Genomic DNA, 14,910 nt, shown 5'->3' with positions numbered 1-14,910 from the left:
ATTGAAATGCTAATCATGCATGTCTGGGACACCCAGGGCACTTTGCTGGTGAGGATGTAAAGGTTAAGCTGGGTGAACTACACGGACGCTGGGACACGCTGAAGGCTAAAGCCTCCCAGAGGAGACAGGACCTGGAGGACTCTCTGCAGGCCCAGCAGTACTTCGCTGACGCTAACGAGGCCGAGTCCTGGATGAGGGAGAAGGAGCCCATCGTGGGGAGCATCGACTACGGCAAAGACGAGGACTCTGCTGAGGTACGGGACATGAAGAGACGAAGGCCAGATATTGATTGAAATGCTCTTATTCCTTTAAAAAGCACATTTTCACATGTTTCATTTAAGTTTCACATACATTTTTATTCCAATTAATTTGATTGAAGAGACCTGTGGATTTTCACACAACATTGACAGATTGATTACCCTAAAAGATCAGACGAAGATCTGGATTCAGCAGGCAGCTTCCATTCAGTTAGATTTAACAGCAGCTTTTCAGTCTAATGGACCAGTTTGCTCATACATACAACAACAACAACAACAACAACAACAACAACAGCAGCAATAAAACAAAGAAAAGAATGTACTCTGTGTGCATCTGTTGTTGTAAATGCATAATACAAATGCACACATACTGTATACATGAATCGCATTTCTTATCCAAGTAGGAGATAGTGATCATAGAAGCTACAACATAAAAGCAAACATAAACACTCGGCACACACAGTGTTTCCTTCAGTAAGTCTCTGGCCGTAGTTATATCAAAGTAATAGAAAAACAAAATCTTCTTGTGTTTGTAATCTTTGTATAAAGTCACTGAGCCTTTTATCATGTTACTGTATATTACTGTGATGTTGTCTGGAGCAAAGACACAGTTGTGATGAACACTTTGTCTTCTACAGGCTCTGCTGAAGAAGCACGAGGCTCTGATGTCTGACCTGAGCGCCTACGGCAGCAGCATCTCATCTCTGAAGGAACAGGCCCAGTCCTGCAGGGTAAAACTTCACACTGTACTGCACAACAGAGCCTCTGAACACTGCCGCTGCCCCACACTTTAGAAAACACAAACCAGTGACACCACTCTGTTAATCAACAGCAACAAGTGGCACCAACTGATGACGAGACTGGGAAGGAGCTGGTCCTGGCCCTGTATGACTACCAGGAGAAGAGCCCCAGAGAAGTCACCATGAAGAAAGGAGACATCCTCACTCTGCTCAACAGCACCAACAAGGTAGGGATGAGGCCAGCTCACTGTCCCACACACTGTCAGACTCACTACATCAACAGACAGATGCATCAGAGACATGTTGAATGATACTTAAATAGGTGAATTGTTCATGGTCTGGTCTTAATGATTTGATCTTTGTCAAAGGCGCTCAGATCTTTATCTCTTCATATCCTTGACATCACATAATGTCACATAATCACATAACAGAAACTTGATCTTTTACAAGACAATCAGTATTACTCGGACATCTGTGAGTTGCCATGGTGCTGTGGCTCTGTGGTGTAAAGTTTTAATTTGAAAGAAAGAAAGAAAAGATTAAAATCAAACATCTGCTCACCGTAAGTTTTAACAAACATCAGTGAAACAGGAAGAAATGCATTTGTTGGGGACTATTTTCAGTGGTGGATTAATCTGGTGGCACAGAGGAACATCAAATATCACTAGAAATGAAACAGTCATTTAAGCGTTCTGCCCAAATAAAATATGAACACCATAAAAAACGATTAACATCATCATGATCATCGGTTCATATTCCTCTGCTTCCTGCTGCAGGACTGGTGGAAGGTGGAGGTGAACGACCGTCAGGGCTTTGTTCCTGCTGCGTACGTGAAGAAGCTGGACCCCACCCAGTCCTCCTCCAGGGAGAACCTGCTGGACGAACACGGCAGCATCGCACTGCGCCAAGACCAGATCGACAACCAGTAAGAAACCCACACGACAAACCCAGTCAGGATGTAGTTGACTAACTCACCACTCCTTTCCTACACGATTGAACTGTTTCTCTTCTGCTTTTTTAACCTCTTTTGACTTCCATCTAATCAAGTTTTCTGCTCCGGTGTTAACATTATTGACCTTTGCCCCTGGCCTCTCTCTGTCTCTCCTCTCGCTGTAACACTTTAATCTTGCCTCGCTGTGTGTTCACGCTGCCTTGCCACTGAGCAGGCTGGTCACCAAGGAGGCCTGCAGCGTGTCAGTGCGCATGAAGCAGGTGGAAGAGCTGTGAGTAGGACCCAGTGTCCCTCTGCGTGTTGTTGTGATCATGATGCCGCTAAATATCATCAGCAGTTTTACATCCCCCACTCCCCCCCCGAACTACCCCAACCCCTCAAACTGTCCTGCTGTGACACTGTGTCCACGTCACCTCCTCTTCTATCCAGAGCAGGGATAGAAGTACCTGTGGTGCTCGCCTCCTACATCCTCCTCCCCCCAGGCCTGTCTGTGGATCTTCACCTCCTCTTTTCTTTTCTTTTCTTTCACTCTTTCATAACCCACAATTTTCCTCATAAGCAGTTATCTTCTGACCACATCAGACATCGATCCATTCCACCTCAAGCCAGATGCACAAGGTCCCAGTCAAAGAAATTGTCTTCATTAATTAATCAACAATTTGATTGGTTGGAAATTCAGCTGATCCCAGTACGTCCAGCAATCATAACTGGAATCAGCTGATTGACATGGGACAATGTGTACAATGTATAGATGGACCTGTATGTGGTAAAACCTCTGCTCATGAGTTACTCAGTTTTTATGATGTTTTAAAAAAAAATCATAATTATTTCCTTATATTGATCAAAGTGGGGCTTCAATTGTAGAATATGAAGTATAGAAAATTATACTTTTAACCAATTGCTAAAAACGCAGTGACGTCTCCCTGTCTGTAGACACCTCTGTCCCGCCCTCAGTAGGGTTGATTGGTTACACAGACAGACAGACTGGAGGAGCTGAGCCTCTGCCAAAGTAGTGAAGTTATTATCATCATCAGATATTTTGTATATAAAATACCAGACAAATAAGACATGGCTTCTCTGAGTCCAGGCTTTCTTCATATGTTTTGTTGCTGCAACAGTACAGCCGATTCAGTATAAAATTATCTAAAACAGAAAGCTGATCATTCTCATCTCAAAGCTTGAATCAGAAACTATTCCACAGTCCTGCTCAGTAAGTAACTTAAACACTGATTGAATGGATTTGAGCAGGTTAGAAACTCTCTGTCACAGTGTGTGAGACTGAAACTGAAGCTGTTTTCTTATATTGAGCCACAGTAAGAAGACTCCAAAACAAAACTAATATTGAAACAATAACCACTGATGTAAACTGTATCAGAGCAGCTGGTGTTTTGTGTTGTGTTGTGTCATGCTTAGGTAAATCTGGCCTTTCCTCTGTGTAGAAGTATTGAGTGGAAATAGTTTCTGTTAATGTTACCTTTATGCATTATTAATTATTTTTATATTATTATCATTATTATTTAATACTTAAGTGTAAGTTTAATAGTATCTGAGTTATGAACAGAATGTTTAAAGCACTCAAATGAATATAATGAATGGATAGAAATTCATAAGAGGTATATAGGAGGCCAGAAAAACACAAAAACCGACCAACCAGGAAACACATTCTTCTTGAATAAGAGTTTTTTTTTCCTTTGTATTCTTTTTTTTTTTTTACTAGAATGGATCAGAAATAAGTCAGTTAAGTTCTTCAGTTTCATCCATAAAGGTCTTTTAAAGGTCTTGAAACCTGCCCAAACCCAGTTCACATCAGATCACTGTGTTTTTACCCACTGACTGGTTTTCTAACATTGTGCTCTTTCTGTTGTCTGTGTTTTCTAGATATGGAACTCTGTTGGAACTGGGAGAGAAACGCAAGGACATGTTGGAAAAGAGCTGCAAGAAATTCATGTTGTTCCGTGAAGCCAACGAGCTGCAGCAGTGGATCAACGAGAAGGAGAGCGCCCTCACCAACGAGGAGATGGGCTCTGACCTGGAGCAGGTCGAGGTCCTGCAGAAGAAGTTTGACGACTTCCAGAAGGTGATGTCCACAGACACAGTCATCACAACATGAGTTCTTCTGTGTCTATGAAATTCACCTTAACTCTCTCCTGAGGCTATTTATGGATGGAATGAACTACAACATCATTGGAGCTTCTTTGGACACAACTCAAAGTGTGTGATGTTCTCTTGTCTGGTACAGGACCTGAAGGCCAATGAGTCTCGTCTGAGGGACATCAACAAGGTGGCCTCTGAGCTGGAGTCTGAAGGCCTCATGGCTGAGGAGGCGCCCATGGTTCAGGCTCAGGTGAGCTCTCTCTCCCTGGATCAGCTGTTTGAGCCCTCCTCCATCATGCACATTTAAATGAATGAAGATTGTGTTTCTTTCTGTTTGCAGCAACAAGAGATGCTTGGATCAGCTCCTGGCAAGGTTGTCAACCTTTTTGCAATTTACACACAATTATAATTGAATTTATAAGAACCACAGATAAGCTTCACTTGAGATAACAGTGAGATGTTTGCTCACCAGCATCATGCTTTATTCTTTCAACAGGATGAAGCTGATTCAAAGACAGCATCTCCATGGAAGGTAAGATACACAGTGTGATCAATACTCTGACCCTGTAACTGCATGACTTTGATACTAGTGCATCTGTTGTGGATTTTACTGCAATCATGCCCAATGAGACAGTTTTACTGACATAGTGCTGAATGTTAATATGTGAGAAGATGAGTAAATCTGAATCTTGATTGTAATTCAGTGGGTGGGGCTGGTTCAGCTGGGGCCATGGTTGCAGTGCTGACTGTTTCCTGGTTGGTGTGAAGTCTTAGTTTGGTCTTTGACGACAACCAAGACAAACTCGTGGAGTTTCCATAACACTCTTGACTGGTGTGGTGTTCTGTTTTTTCCTTCCCTTCTTTCTGCCATGTTTATTCACCTGTAGAATATTCGCTTGGCTGTTCAAACAACGGCTAACTTTAATACTATCAAGGTAAGATCAACTAGTTGACCCCAACCGCATCACCAATGCCCAACCTGCGTCTGTCCTGCATCGTGATCACAGAACTAACCCCATCCTCACAGCTTCCTTTTAATGTCACATGATCTCCCACTTCCTGTTCCTCCCAAAGCCTGCTGGTTGTGTTTGATGTAGTTTGGTCCCATCCTGTCTCCAGTGGCAACACGCTCGTCCTGTTACAGTCCATCCTGTTGTTTACTGTAGTGTGAATGACATAACACTGGAGTTATGTCGTCAGCATCTCTGTGTAGATGTTGACTTTTTGCTCTTGTTTCTTCGTTGTCACTGTGTAATGTTCAGGGCTGGATTTAAAAAAAAAAAAAGATTTATCACGATTTCTATTTGAATGATCCAGAATCAAGTCTTAGAATCCAGAGATCCATCTCTGTATTTGCAGCTTCTCTCAGCATAAACACACAGCTGTGAAAATGTTTGGTCTGGTAACAGTCCTTTGAAGTCTACGGGATCTGCATCAGTTTACAGAATGAACAATGTGTGGCTAACATCTGTCTGCAGCTGTCAGGCTGATGTCCTATCAACACAAACAGTGCAAATGAGTCGATGACAGACTGTCAGTCTGTGTCAGTCTGTGATCTGTGATCAAGTCCCACAGACCATGTGTATCTGTAGGGGACAGATTTATCTTGTAAACACGCTGACAGCTTTTATGTACTGCAGATTTGATTTATTATTCTTGCTCAACTGTTTATGCATACAAACCAAAAAAATATGTGCCGTGTTTTTGTTTTCCTCTGCTGAGGCAAAAAAAAAATCCAGTTTAAAAGTGAAATATACTTGTAATCCAGCCTCTAATGGGCCAATAACAGTTGGACACAGAGGAAGTCTAGGTTCCCAGTATAAATTCTAAAGAGCTTCACCACAGTGGTGTAAAGCCGATGGATTAGAATTATCAATCAAATGTAAATGATCGATTCTGGACTTGAACAGAAATCAGTTAAATTATGAGATCAATACTGATATCCAGCCCTGTAATGTTTTGACCCTGCATCCAATCCCTGCATCTCATCCAGCTGCCTGTTTTTGTCCATCACTGTCTGTGCACATCAAATACATATCAGCACAAACTATGAACATTATGATGGACACTTCTATTTATTTTTCATTCATTCACTTATTTATTTACACCCAGTTAAATTTAATTTAATATGTGGCTATTCTCACTGTAAAAACCTGATCTCTACGTTCATCTGACAAAGCTGATTAATGCCAGCTTTTAACACATCTGTAATCAGACACATGAGTCTGAATCACCCACTGGCTCCCCCCTGTAATTGAGCACATGGTCACATGTCGTATTCCAAATCTTTGTAGTTTTCACCAAAACCCAGACTGTGTAAAGTATGGAGCGCCGTCTCATGTTCTGTTTGATGTCCAGGAGCTGAATAACCGCTGGAGGTCGCTGCAGCAGCTGGCTGAGGAGAGGAGCAACATGCTGGGCAGTGCCCACGAGGTGCAGCGCTTCCACAGGTACCAACCTTCCTCTACCACATTTACTGGAGCCATATCAATCAAATACAGGCCAGAAGGGTGGAGTTCACAATGTACTTGTCGTATAAAGACTTTTGTATGGAGCAGATTCCAGGTAATAAATAATAATCACTGTTAAAGATTGAACTTGTGGGCAAAAAATAAATCTGTTAGGATGAGGGAGAATTTTAAGGAAATCTCTGCTACTTCTCACAGATATAAGTTCAAACCTCTCAATCACTGCTCATACCTTTTTAATTTGTTCAGTGACTCGCTGCTGTTCCCAGTGGTGCAGAAGAGATTAACACAACTGCACAGACACAACGACTTGTGTATCAACATATTTTTTAGATAGATTTAATGTAAACTTGTCAAGTGGAAATTAGGCAGTCAGTTACAGCAAATCTAAACAACCTCCTTCTATCAAGAACAGCACTTGATCCATCGCCCTACTCAGAGAAGATGTTTGATGACACACTGACTCGCTCTGACCAGCGTTGTTTGTGTCTCCACAGAGATGCTGATGAAACCAAAGAGTGGATCGAGGAGAAGAACCAGGCCCTCAACACCGACAACTACGGTCATGACTTGGCCAGTGTTCAGGCTCTCCAGCGCAAACATGAAGGTTTTGAGAGAGACCTGGCAGCTCTGGGTGATAAGGTCAGCCACTCACAGAGCTTTTGAAATGAATGTAAGATTTGACATGAGGCTCCTCTGCGATTCTGACCCACGCTCGGTGCTCCACACCCAGGTGAACTCTCTTGGCGAGACAGCAGAGCGTCTGATCCAGTCCCATCCAGAGGCAGTGGACGACATCCAGGAGAAATGCACCGAGCTGAACACGGCCTGGAGCAGCCTGGTGGGACGCGCCGACCAGCGCAAGGACAAGCTGGGCAACTCCCACGACCTGCAGCGCTTCCTGTCCGACTTCAGGTGAGAAGAGCCAGGTTTGAAATGAGGTGTGTTAACGTGCACGTGTCGTCGTTTGGCTCTAACCCCTCATGTGTCCACAGAGACCTGATGTCCTGGATCAACGGCATCCGGGGACTGGTGTCCTCAGAGGAGCTGGCCAAAGATGTGACTGGAGCTGAGGCCCTTCTGGAGAGACACCAGGTACCAACGTCCTCCCCCGGCGTCTGCAGACGTCAGTGCAGGTCACTGACCATCCAACAGCACCAACCCCCTGTTCCTTTTCTCTGCAGGAACACCGCACAGAGATCGACGCTCGTGCCGGGACCTTCCAGGCCTTCGAACAGTTTGGCCAGCAGCTGCTGGCACGAGGTCACTACGCCAGCCCCGAGATTCAGCAGAAACTGGAGGCTCTGGACCGCGAGCGTGCCGACCTGGAGAAGGCCTGGGTGCAGCGCCGCATGATGCTGGACCAGTGCCTGGAGCTCCAGGTGAGATGACCACATCATCACTGACGGCTCTGTTCCTGTCTCCACTGACTGACAACTGTTCACCCTCTGACCAATGTCCTCCTGCTGTCCTCCTCCTGTCCTCCTCTCTCACCAGCTCTTCAACAGGGACTGTGAACAGGCTGAGAACTGGATGGCAGCTCGTGAGGCCTTCCTCGCCAGCGACGACAAGGGCGACTCCCTGGACAGTGTGGAGGCTCTGATCAAGAAACACGAAGACTTCGACAAGGCCATCAATGTGCAGGTCAGTGAGATGTTTCTCCAGAGTGAAAGTTTTAACCTTCTCAGTAGTTTTTGTGTCATAAATGATTAAATGTTGCTGTTGTTGTGTGTTGTGCAGGAGGAGAAGATCGCTGCTCTTCAGTCCTTTGCTGATCAGCTGATTGGAGCTGATCATTACGCCAAACCTGAGATCTACAACCGCCGCAACGAAGTCCTTGACAGGTAGGAAACACCTGGATTCATTCAGGAATCAACACGACACTTAAACACGAGAGCAACAGTTGCTGCATCTTCAGTTGTTGTCTGAGGTGTGGAGGCAGCAGTGCCACAACTCTGACTCCATCACTGCTAACATGAGCTTCTATTGAATATCTAATCTAGGTTCAGACTCTTGGAGTTTCAGCATTTTAAGGATTTTAAATCAGGACACTTTTGACTGATTGAGTTTTAAAGCAGTTTACATCCTTGTTTTATCATCCAGACCCCTTTATCTTATTAGACTGAGTTGTTGCACCACAGTCTTTCTAAATCTGTTTCCCATCCCTTGAGGTGGTGCACTGCGCTCCGATTCCTCCCTCTGATAATCTTAATACTATACTGTAGAATATGATTCATCATTATTTTCAAAGACGGATCATCCGTGAAGTTTCCCCTTATGTGTGTGTGATGCGACAAAGACTTGTGTAACCTGAGCCCGGACTCAGAACGACATCAGTCTCACTGAGACCCTCACTAGGTCTCAGTGATGCAGAATCACTAAAGCAGCAGGTTCACACGTCATATATCCTGAGGTCCTGACACACACATTTCTTCCTGTCTGATGAGATTCAACTTTTGGTTGAGCTGGCTCTTCACATGTGGCTGTTTTCAGGTGGCGCCGGCTGAAGGCCCAGATGATTGAAAAACGTTCCAAGCTGGGTGAGTCTCAGACCCTGCAGCAGTTCAGCAGGGACGTGGACGAGATCGAGGCTTGGATCAGCGAGAAACTGCAGACGGCTACTGATGAGTCCTACAAGGATCCTACAAACATCCAGGTACACGTTTGTGCAGACACATGCAGACATCTCACACAGCTAGTCTAACAGGAGAACAGAGAAGAACTGATACAGTGAAAAGAAAAGACTGCAGCTGCTTCTGTGTCTAATGGCGCTTTTCCACTACACTTTCACAGCACGGAACGGCACGGCACGGCTCGGTAAAGGTGCTTTTCCACTACAGTACGAGTTCTTTAGTACATCCTCAGCGGGGGCGGGGTCGGCACGGGGGTGATCGCGGGGCCGCATTGTCCGCCTCTCTTTTTTCAATCTGCTCGTCAGCTCCAAACTCACTCGTCTGCACAGACAGACCACGTGTGGTTTTACACACAGCAACATTTAACTCGGGTGAAGGAATAACAACAGTCTCGAACAGATCAGCTGGCGCTGTTGCCGCTGTGTTTTTGAAATTTCCGGGTTTGATTCTCATGTCGGACGTCGCGCTCACGCTGCCTGACGCTCTGCCCAATCAGTGGAAGGCAGTCGGCTGACGTCATGTTATAGTATCGCTTCGGCTCGCTTGGAACCAGGTCTGAGGAGGTACTAAAAATGGTACCTGGTACCAGGTACTAGGGCTAGTGGAAAAGCAAAATAAGCGGGCCGTGCCGGGCCGTGCCGCGCCGTGCCGCGCCGTGCCGCGCCGTGCCGCGCCGTGCCGCGCCGCGCCGTGCCAGTGGAAAAGCGCCATAAGAAACTGTCAGACAGTCGGAAACATTTTCACAGCGGCTACCTGATTCTAGCTCAGGTGCCGAGCCATGCAAACTCAGCTGCATTAAAACTGCTAATGTGTTTTGTCTTGTTGTATTGACGACGCGTTTCTCTAACTGAATGAAATCCCTCCCGTTGTCCTGTCTGAAGTGAGACTGAACTTTTCTCCCACTGTCTTATTTTTTTTAGCTGTCCAAGCTGCTGGTAAGTTGTTGAGTAGTGTGTCAGCTGACTAACAACCGAGCAGGTTCTCCTCCATGTGTCCATGTCTGTGCTGTGTGTGTGTGTAGACACAACGTAGAACAAGCATTCTGTCCATCCTCAGTTTGTCCCTCATCAGCACTGTTGAGTGCCGGCTTCTTTCCACTTGGGTTTTAATTTTGACATTTGACTTAATTCTGTTCACATTCTCATTTTATTCCAGGTTTGTTTGTTTAAGCATCAAAAGCAGCTAGTTTTTGGGTGTGGCTTCATTTTTAATTTTAGTCCTTGAGGAGGGTCATCTTTAAACTTACATCAAGTATTTGACATGAAAACAAATCAAATCCAAACTTGAAATGATGAATTTCAAGATGATGGACTAATCCTAAATTCTAAGAAGTTTATGAGAAGAAGTTTATATGATTGACAGTCTGATGCAGCTCATCTATAAAGACACAGTTACTGTAGAAAGACACAAACATGAAGTTACTTTAAAGTGACTCCTCCTCCAGTAGGATTTCTCCGAGTTGGCTCTGCTGCAGATGTTGCCATTTTTTTGTTCTTCACCTGTTTGTCCTGTGTGTGTGTATATCAGTGTCCCACACATCGTCTGTCACAGTGCCGCCCTGTGTTGAAGTCATTTGGTTGTTTTTTTCCACAATTTTAGTTTGTCATTTACAAACACAATTGAAACACTCATTTACATTTGATGTCAGTGTCGGGTTCATGAAGCTTGATGCTGAATGTAAGTATGAAAGCTCTGCTAGCTGCTAATGCTAAATGACGCCGAAGCACCGTTTTAGAACACCTTCGGTTTTGATCTGCTGGGCTTATCCTCTGCTTCTGTTCCTCTGATGTGGCTCATTACGTTGCTGCAGGACGAGGAACAGACCAGTGACTGACTGGTCTGTTCCTCTCCACTCTGACACCACTAAACAGTCTTTTCAATGATGTGTCAGAGGTTGTAGAAACAGGGCTCACCTTTGACTCGAGCTGCTGAATATCGACTCTAAAACCGGAGGTGATCTAAAACTAAAGTGCATCTCAGTTTTAAGGAGAGTCCAGACATTTCCACCATGACTCAGGAGCTCTTCCTCCTCGTGGTTCTCATGCTCTGTCCCTGCGTCCTCCAGAGTAAACACCAGAAACACCAGGCCTTCGAGGCTGAGCTCCACGCCAACGCCGACAGGATCCGTGGAGTCATCGATACGGGCAACGCCCTGATCCAGAGAGGAGCGTGTGCCGGCAGCGAGGATGCAGTCAAGGTACGTTGATCTGGTCTGTGAACGCTGCATCTGAGAAGAATTAGGTTTATTGTTGACTGTATGTTTCATTACATTCTGATAAATGTGACTGAAATTCACAGGCAGGAAGTAACTCTTATCTCTCTGTTGTCAGGCTCGGCTCAACGCTCTGGATGAACAGTGGCAGTTCCTGGTCAACAAATCTGCAGAGAAGAGCCAGAAACTGAAAGAGGCCAACAAGCAGCAGAACTTCAACACTGGCATCAAGGACTTTGACTTCTGGCTCTCTGAGGTGAGTGTGTGTGTGTGACCTTCGAAAACACTGACATCATCTCCCATGTGTGGGCGTGTCACAGACTGATGCATGTGGTTGGTTCTCAGGTGGAAGCTCTTCTGGCCTCTGAGGACTACGGTAAAGACCTGGCCTCGGTCAACAACCTGCTGAAGAAACACCAGCTGCTGGAGGCCGACATCTCTGCCCATGAGGTATTGACCACCACACACAGCCGCTGTCTGGTCTTTTCTAATTGTGACAAGTCAGAGACAGTCTATGGTAGCAGTAAAACCAGAAATGAGATTCACATGATGCAGAATCACAGTGGGATCCTCTGCCCCCCCTCTGTAGGATCGTCTGAAGGATCTGAACGGCCAGGCCGACAGCCTGATGGGCAGCAACGCCTTCGACACCACGCTGGTGAAGGACAAGCGTGACGCCGTCAACAGCCGCTTCACTAAGATCAAGAGCATGGCAGCCGGTCGCCGCGCCAAACTGAACGAGTCCCACCGCCTGCACCAGTTCTTCAGGGACCTGGATGATGAGGAATCTTGGATCAAGTAAGACAGTTACACTATTTCTTGTAGACATGAACCAGGTGGGGGTAACTGAGTCATGTCACAACTTAACCACATGTTTACCATAACCCCCCTCCTCCCCCCGCACAGAGAAAAGAAGTTGCTCGTGAGTTCGGAGGACTATGGACGTGATTTGACAGGAGTACAGAATCTGAGGAAGAAACACAAGAGACTGGAGGCCGAGCTGGGAGCTCATGAGCCGGCCATCCAGGTAGAGCTTCACTCACTGACACCTTCACAACTCATCTGCTCATTTGATTTGTCACTGTGTTGGAAGCTCAGAGCTTTTCTGTTGGACCATGATCTCACCTCAGTAGAGGCAGTAGAGCCTGTCATACCCTGTGATTAAAGGAAGGGAGATGATGTTGTTCCACAGTTCCTTGTGGTAGTAACATTGAAATTGATACCTCAGGATTTTCTTTTCCTTCTTTTCATAAAAGTCAAAGAAAAGCAGTCTGTCTGTTCAGCACCAGCTCTGATGTCAGAGCATAGTTAGCACAGTTAGCTTAGCACAAAGGGTGTGAGCATGAGGAACAGCTCCTCCTAAAGTTCAAGACTTCCTCTGCCTGAACTCCTGAACTTGTTGTGTGTGTTTCCAGTCGGTGCTGGACACTGGGAAGAAGCTGTCTGATGACAACACCATCGGTCAGGAGGAGATCCAGCAGAGGCTCGCCCAGTTTGTCGACCACTGGAAGGAACTTAAAGACTTATCTGGAGCGAGGTAAACCTGGTCCTGAAGTCCTGAGGGACTCGCTCTGCCACACAGCTGCAGCCTGAAGACAAATGTTGTGTGATTTTGTGTAACTGTGTGTGTGTCTCTGCTTCCAGGGGACAGAGACTGGAGGAGTCGCTGGAGTACCAGCAGTTTGTGGCAAACGTGGAAGAGGAAGAAGCTTGGATTAATGAGAAGTTGAATCTGGTTGGAAGTGAGGACTATGGAGACACGCTGGCTGCTGTGCAGGTGCTGCTCTTCACACAAACACATCAGTGTGTTCATACTGTAACTGCCCTGATGGGTTTTACTGAGCGTCGGTGAAACTGTTGTCATCTGCAGGGTTTACTGAAGAAGCACGAGGCGTTTGAGACGGACTTCACCGTGCACAGGGACAGAGTGAACGACGTGTGCGCTAACGGAGAGGAGCTCATCAAGAAGGTGACGACTGCATCTGATCTGTCTCTGGGTTCAACTGTGGGAGTATGAAGGAACGGTGTATTAACATGTCTGTCGTGTCTCCAACAGAACAACCATCATGTGGACAACATCAGTGCCAAGATGTCAGCTCTGAGAGGCAAAGTGTCGGAGCTGGAGAGGGCGGCGGCTCAGAGGAAAGCCAAACTGGACGAGAACTCTGCCTTCCTGCAGTTCATCTGGAAGGCCGACGTGGTGGAGTCCTGGATCGGTACGCACTCAGACTCATGTCCTTCACCTGGAGAGAGTTTCTGTAGCTTCAGAGGAGTTCATTGATTAGAGAGAACAAGGGCTGTCAGTCTTCTTCTAATGCTTCTTATTTTAAATATTCAAATTATATTCTTTTCTCATTATATCCATCTATACCAGCTTATTATTATGTGTATGTAAGGGCATTCCAACCACATTTGCAACACAACTTTTACCAACTTTTACCAATAAAACTTCAAGAAAGGAAATCAAAATATTATAAGTGGTAGTTCAACGGATCACAGTTGATCCGTGATCGGCACATAAGTGCTCCACGGATCGCTCGATAAAAAGAAAAAAAAAATGTGTGCGTGTAGTGTAGGAACACGTAAGCACACCGCCCCAGCCGAATAAACGGGCAATTAAAAAAAAACCTGCTCGTAAATTTGAAGCTGCAGCTCTACGTCGTGCACAACAACTAAATTGTTTGTTGCTGAAGGCACACGTTCGAACGTCAGTTTCCACCTTCGAATGTTCTCTTTTTGAAAATAATTCAAATTCTGTTTGAATAGCAAAGTTCGATGTGACAGCCAGGTTTGACTGGTTCTAGTTGTAATGCTAAGCTAGGCTAACAACATCCTGACTCCTCATTTCCTTCATTACTGTATAAATCTGTTCCTTCAGTGATCGTGTTGGAAACCAGATCAGGGCCCAGACGCATGAAATGCTATATTAATATTTTCATTTTGCAGTAACTTGTATTGTTGTGGAAACCTGTGTGCACATGGTCAGAGGAATATGTGAGGTGTCGGTGTGTTGAGTCCACTCTGGTTTGTTGAGCTTCGATCGGTTGTGAACCAGTGATGTGGTTTGTGTTCAGGTGAGAAGGAACACAGCCTGAAGACTGACGACTACGGCAGAGACCTGTCGTCTGTGCAGACCCTGCTCACCAAGCAGGTACCTCTCCTCCTCCTCCTCTTCCTCATCTTCCTCCTCCTCTTCCTCTCTCACACTGCTGTGCGTTTCCTCTCCCCTGACAATGTGTGTGTGTTTGCAGGAGACGTTTGATGCCGGCCTGCAGGCCTTCCAGCAGGAGGGCATCACCAACATCACGGCTCTGAAGGACCAGCTGCTGGCCACCAAGCACGTCCAGTCAACGCCCATCGAAGCTCGCCACACCGCCTTGATGCAGCGCTGGAACCGGCTGCTGTCCAACTCAGCCGCCCGCAAGAAGAAGCTTCTGGAGGCTCAGGAGCATTTCAGAAAGGTGAGGCCTGATGATGCTCATGTTGATACAAAGTAAACTGTAACATCAGTTAAATCAGTGAAGAGTTGTAGTGATGACATCTCTCCTGCTTCA

General features: G+C 45.8%; 1 protein-coding gene across 3 annotated transcripts in view; it reads left to right on the top strand.

Annotated features, from left to right (window-relative positions):
* sptan1 (spectrin alpha, non-erythrocytic 1) overlaps positions 1 to 14,910 on the top strand; it is a 34,347-nt gene that overhangs the window by 15,650 nt on the left and 3,787 nt on the right. Inside the window, exons 18-46 of one of the 3 annotated variants that reach the window (XM_083983570.1) lie at positions 37 to 254; positions 896 to 988; positions 1,090 to 1,224; positions 1,774 to 1,922; positions 3,828 to 4,026; positions 4,189 to 4,293; positions 4,384 to 4,416; positions 4,540 to 4,575; positions 4,931 to 4,978; positions 6,402 to 6,493; positions 7,009 to 7,153; positions 7,245 to 7,426; positions 7,507 to 7,606; positions 7,696 to 7,893; positions 8,009 to 8,155; positions 8,252 to 8,355; positions 9,005 to 9,167; positions 10,065 to 10,079; positions 11,210 to 11,341; positions 11,475 to 11,612; positions 11,702 to 11,806; positions 11,946 to 12,154; positions 12,263 to 12,383; positions 12,772 to 12,893; positions 13,001 to 13,133; positions 13,227 to 13,325; positions 13,413 to 13,572; positions 14,431 to 14,507; positions 14,608 to 14,817. In XM_083983570.1, the coding sequence (XP_083839696.1) occupies positions 37 to 254; positions 896 to 988; positions 1,090 to 1,224; positions 1,774 to 1,922; positions 3,828 to 4,026; positions 4,189 to 4,293; positions 4,384 to 4,416; positions 4,540 to 4,575; positions 4,931 to 4,978; positions 6,402 to 6,493; positions 7,009 to 7,153; positions 7,245 to 7,426; positions 7,507 to 7,606; positions 7,696 to 7,893; positions 8,009 to 8,155; positions 8,252 to 8,355; positions 9,005 to 9,167; positions 10,065 to 10,079; positions 11,210 to 11,341; positions 11,475 to 11,612; positions 11,702 to 11,806; positions 11,946 to 12,154; positions 12,263 to 12,383; positions 12,772 to 12,893; positions 13,001 to 13,133; positions 13,227 to 13,325; positions 13,413 to 13,572; positions 14,431 to 14,507; positions 14,608 to 14,817 (3,668 nt within the window). The remainder of the gene's footprint in view (positions 1 to 36; positions 255 to 895; positions 989 to 1,089; positions 1,225 to 1,773; positions 1,923 to 3,827; positions 4,027 to 4,188; positions 4,294 to 4,383; positions 4,417 to 4,539; positions 4,576 to 4,930; positions 4,979 to 6,401; positions 6,494 to 7,008; positions 7,154 to 7,244; positions 7,427 to 7,506; positions 7,607 to 7,695; positions 7,894 to 8,008; positions 8,156 to 8,251; positions 8,356 to 9,004; positions 9,168 to 10,064; positions 10,080 to 11,209; positions 11,342 to 11,474; positions 11,613 to 11,701; positions 11,807 to 11,945; positions 12,155 to 12,262; positions 12,384 to 12,771; positions 12,894 to 13,000; positions 13,134 to 13,226; positions 13,326 to 13,412; positions 13,573 to 14,430; positions 14,508 to 14,607; positions 14,818 to 14,910) is intronic. The other 2 variants (XM_083983572.1, XM_083983571.1) reach the window with 2 other exon arrangements.

This window comes from Trachurus trachurus (assembly GCF_905171665.1).
Source record: "Trachurus trachurus genome assembly, chromosome: 12".
NCBI classification, from domain to species: Eukaryota; Metazoa; Chordata; class Actinopteri; order Carangiformes; family Carangidae; genus Trachurus; species Trachurus trachurus.
Note: the sequence above shows the minus strand (reverse complement) of the source record. Positions and strands in the feature narration are given on the sequence as shown.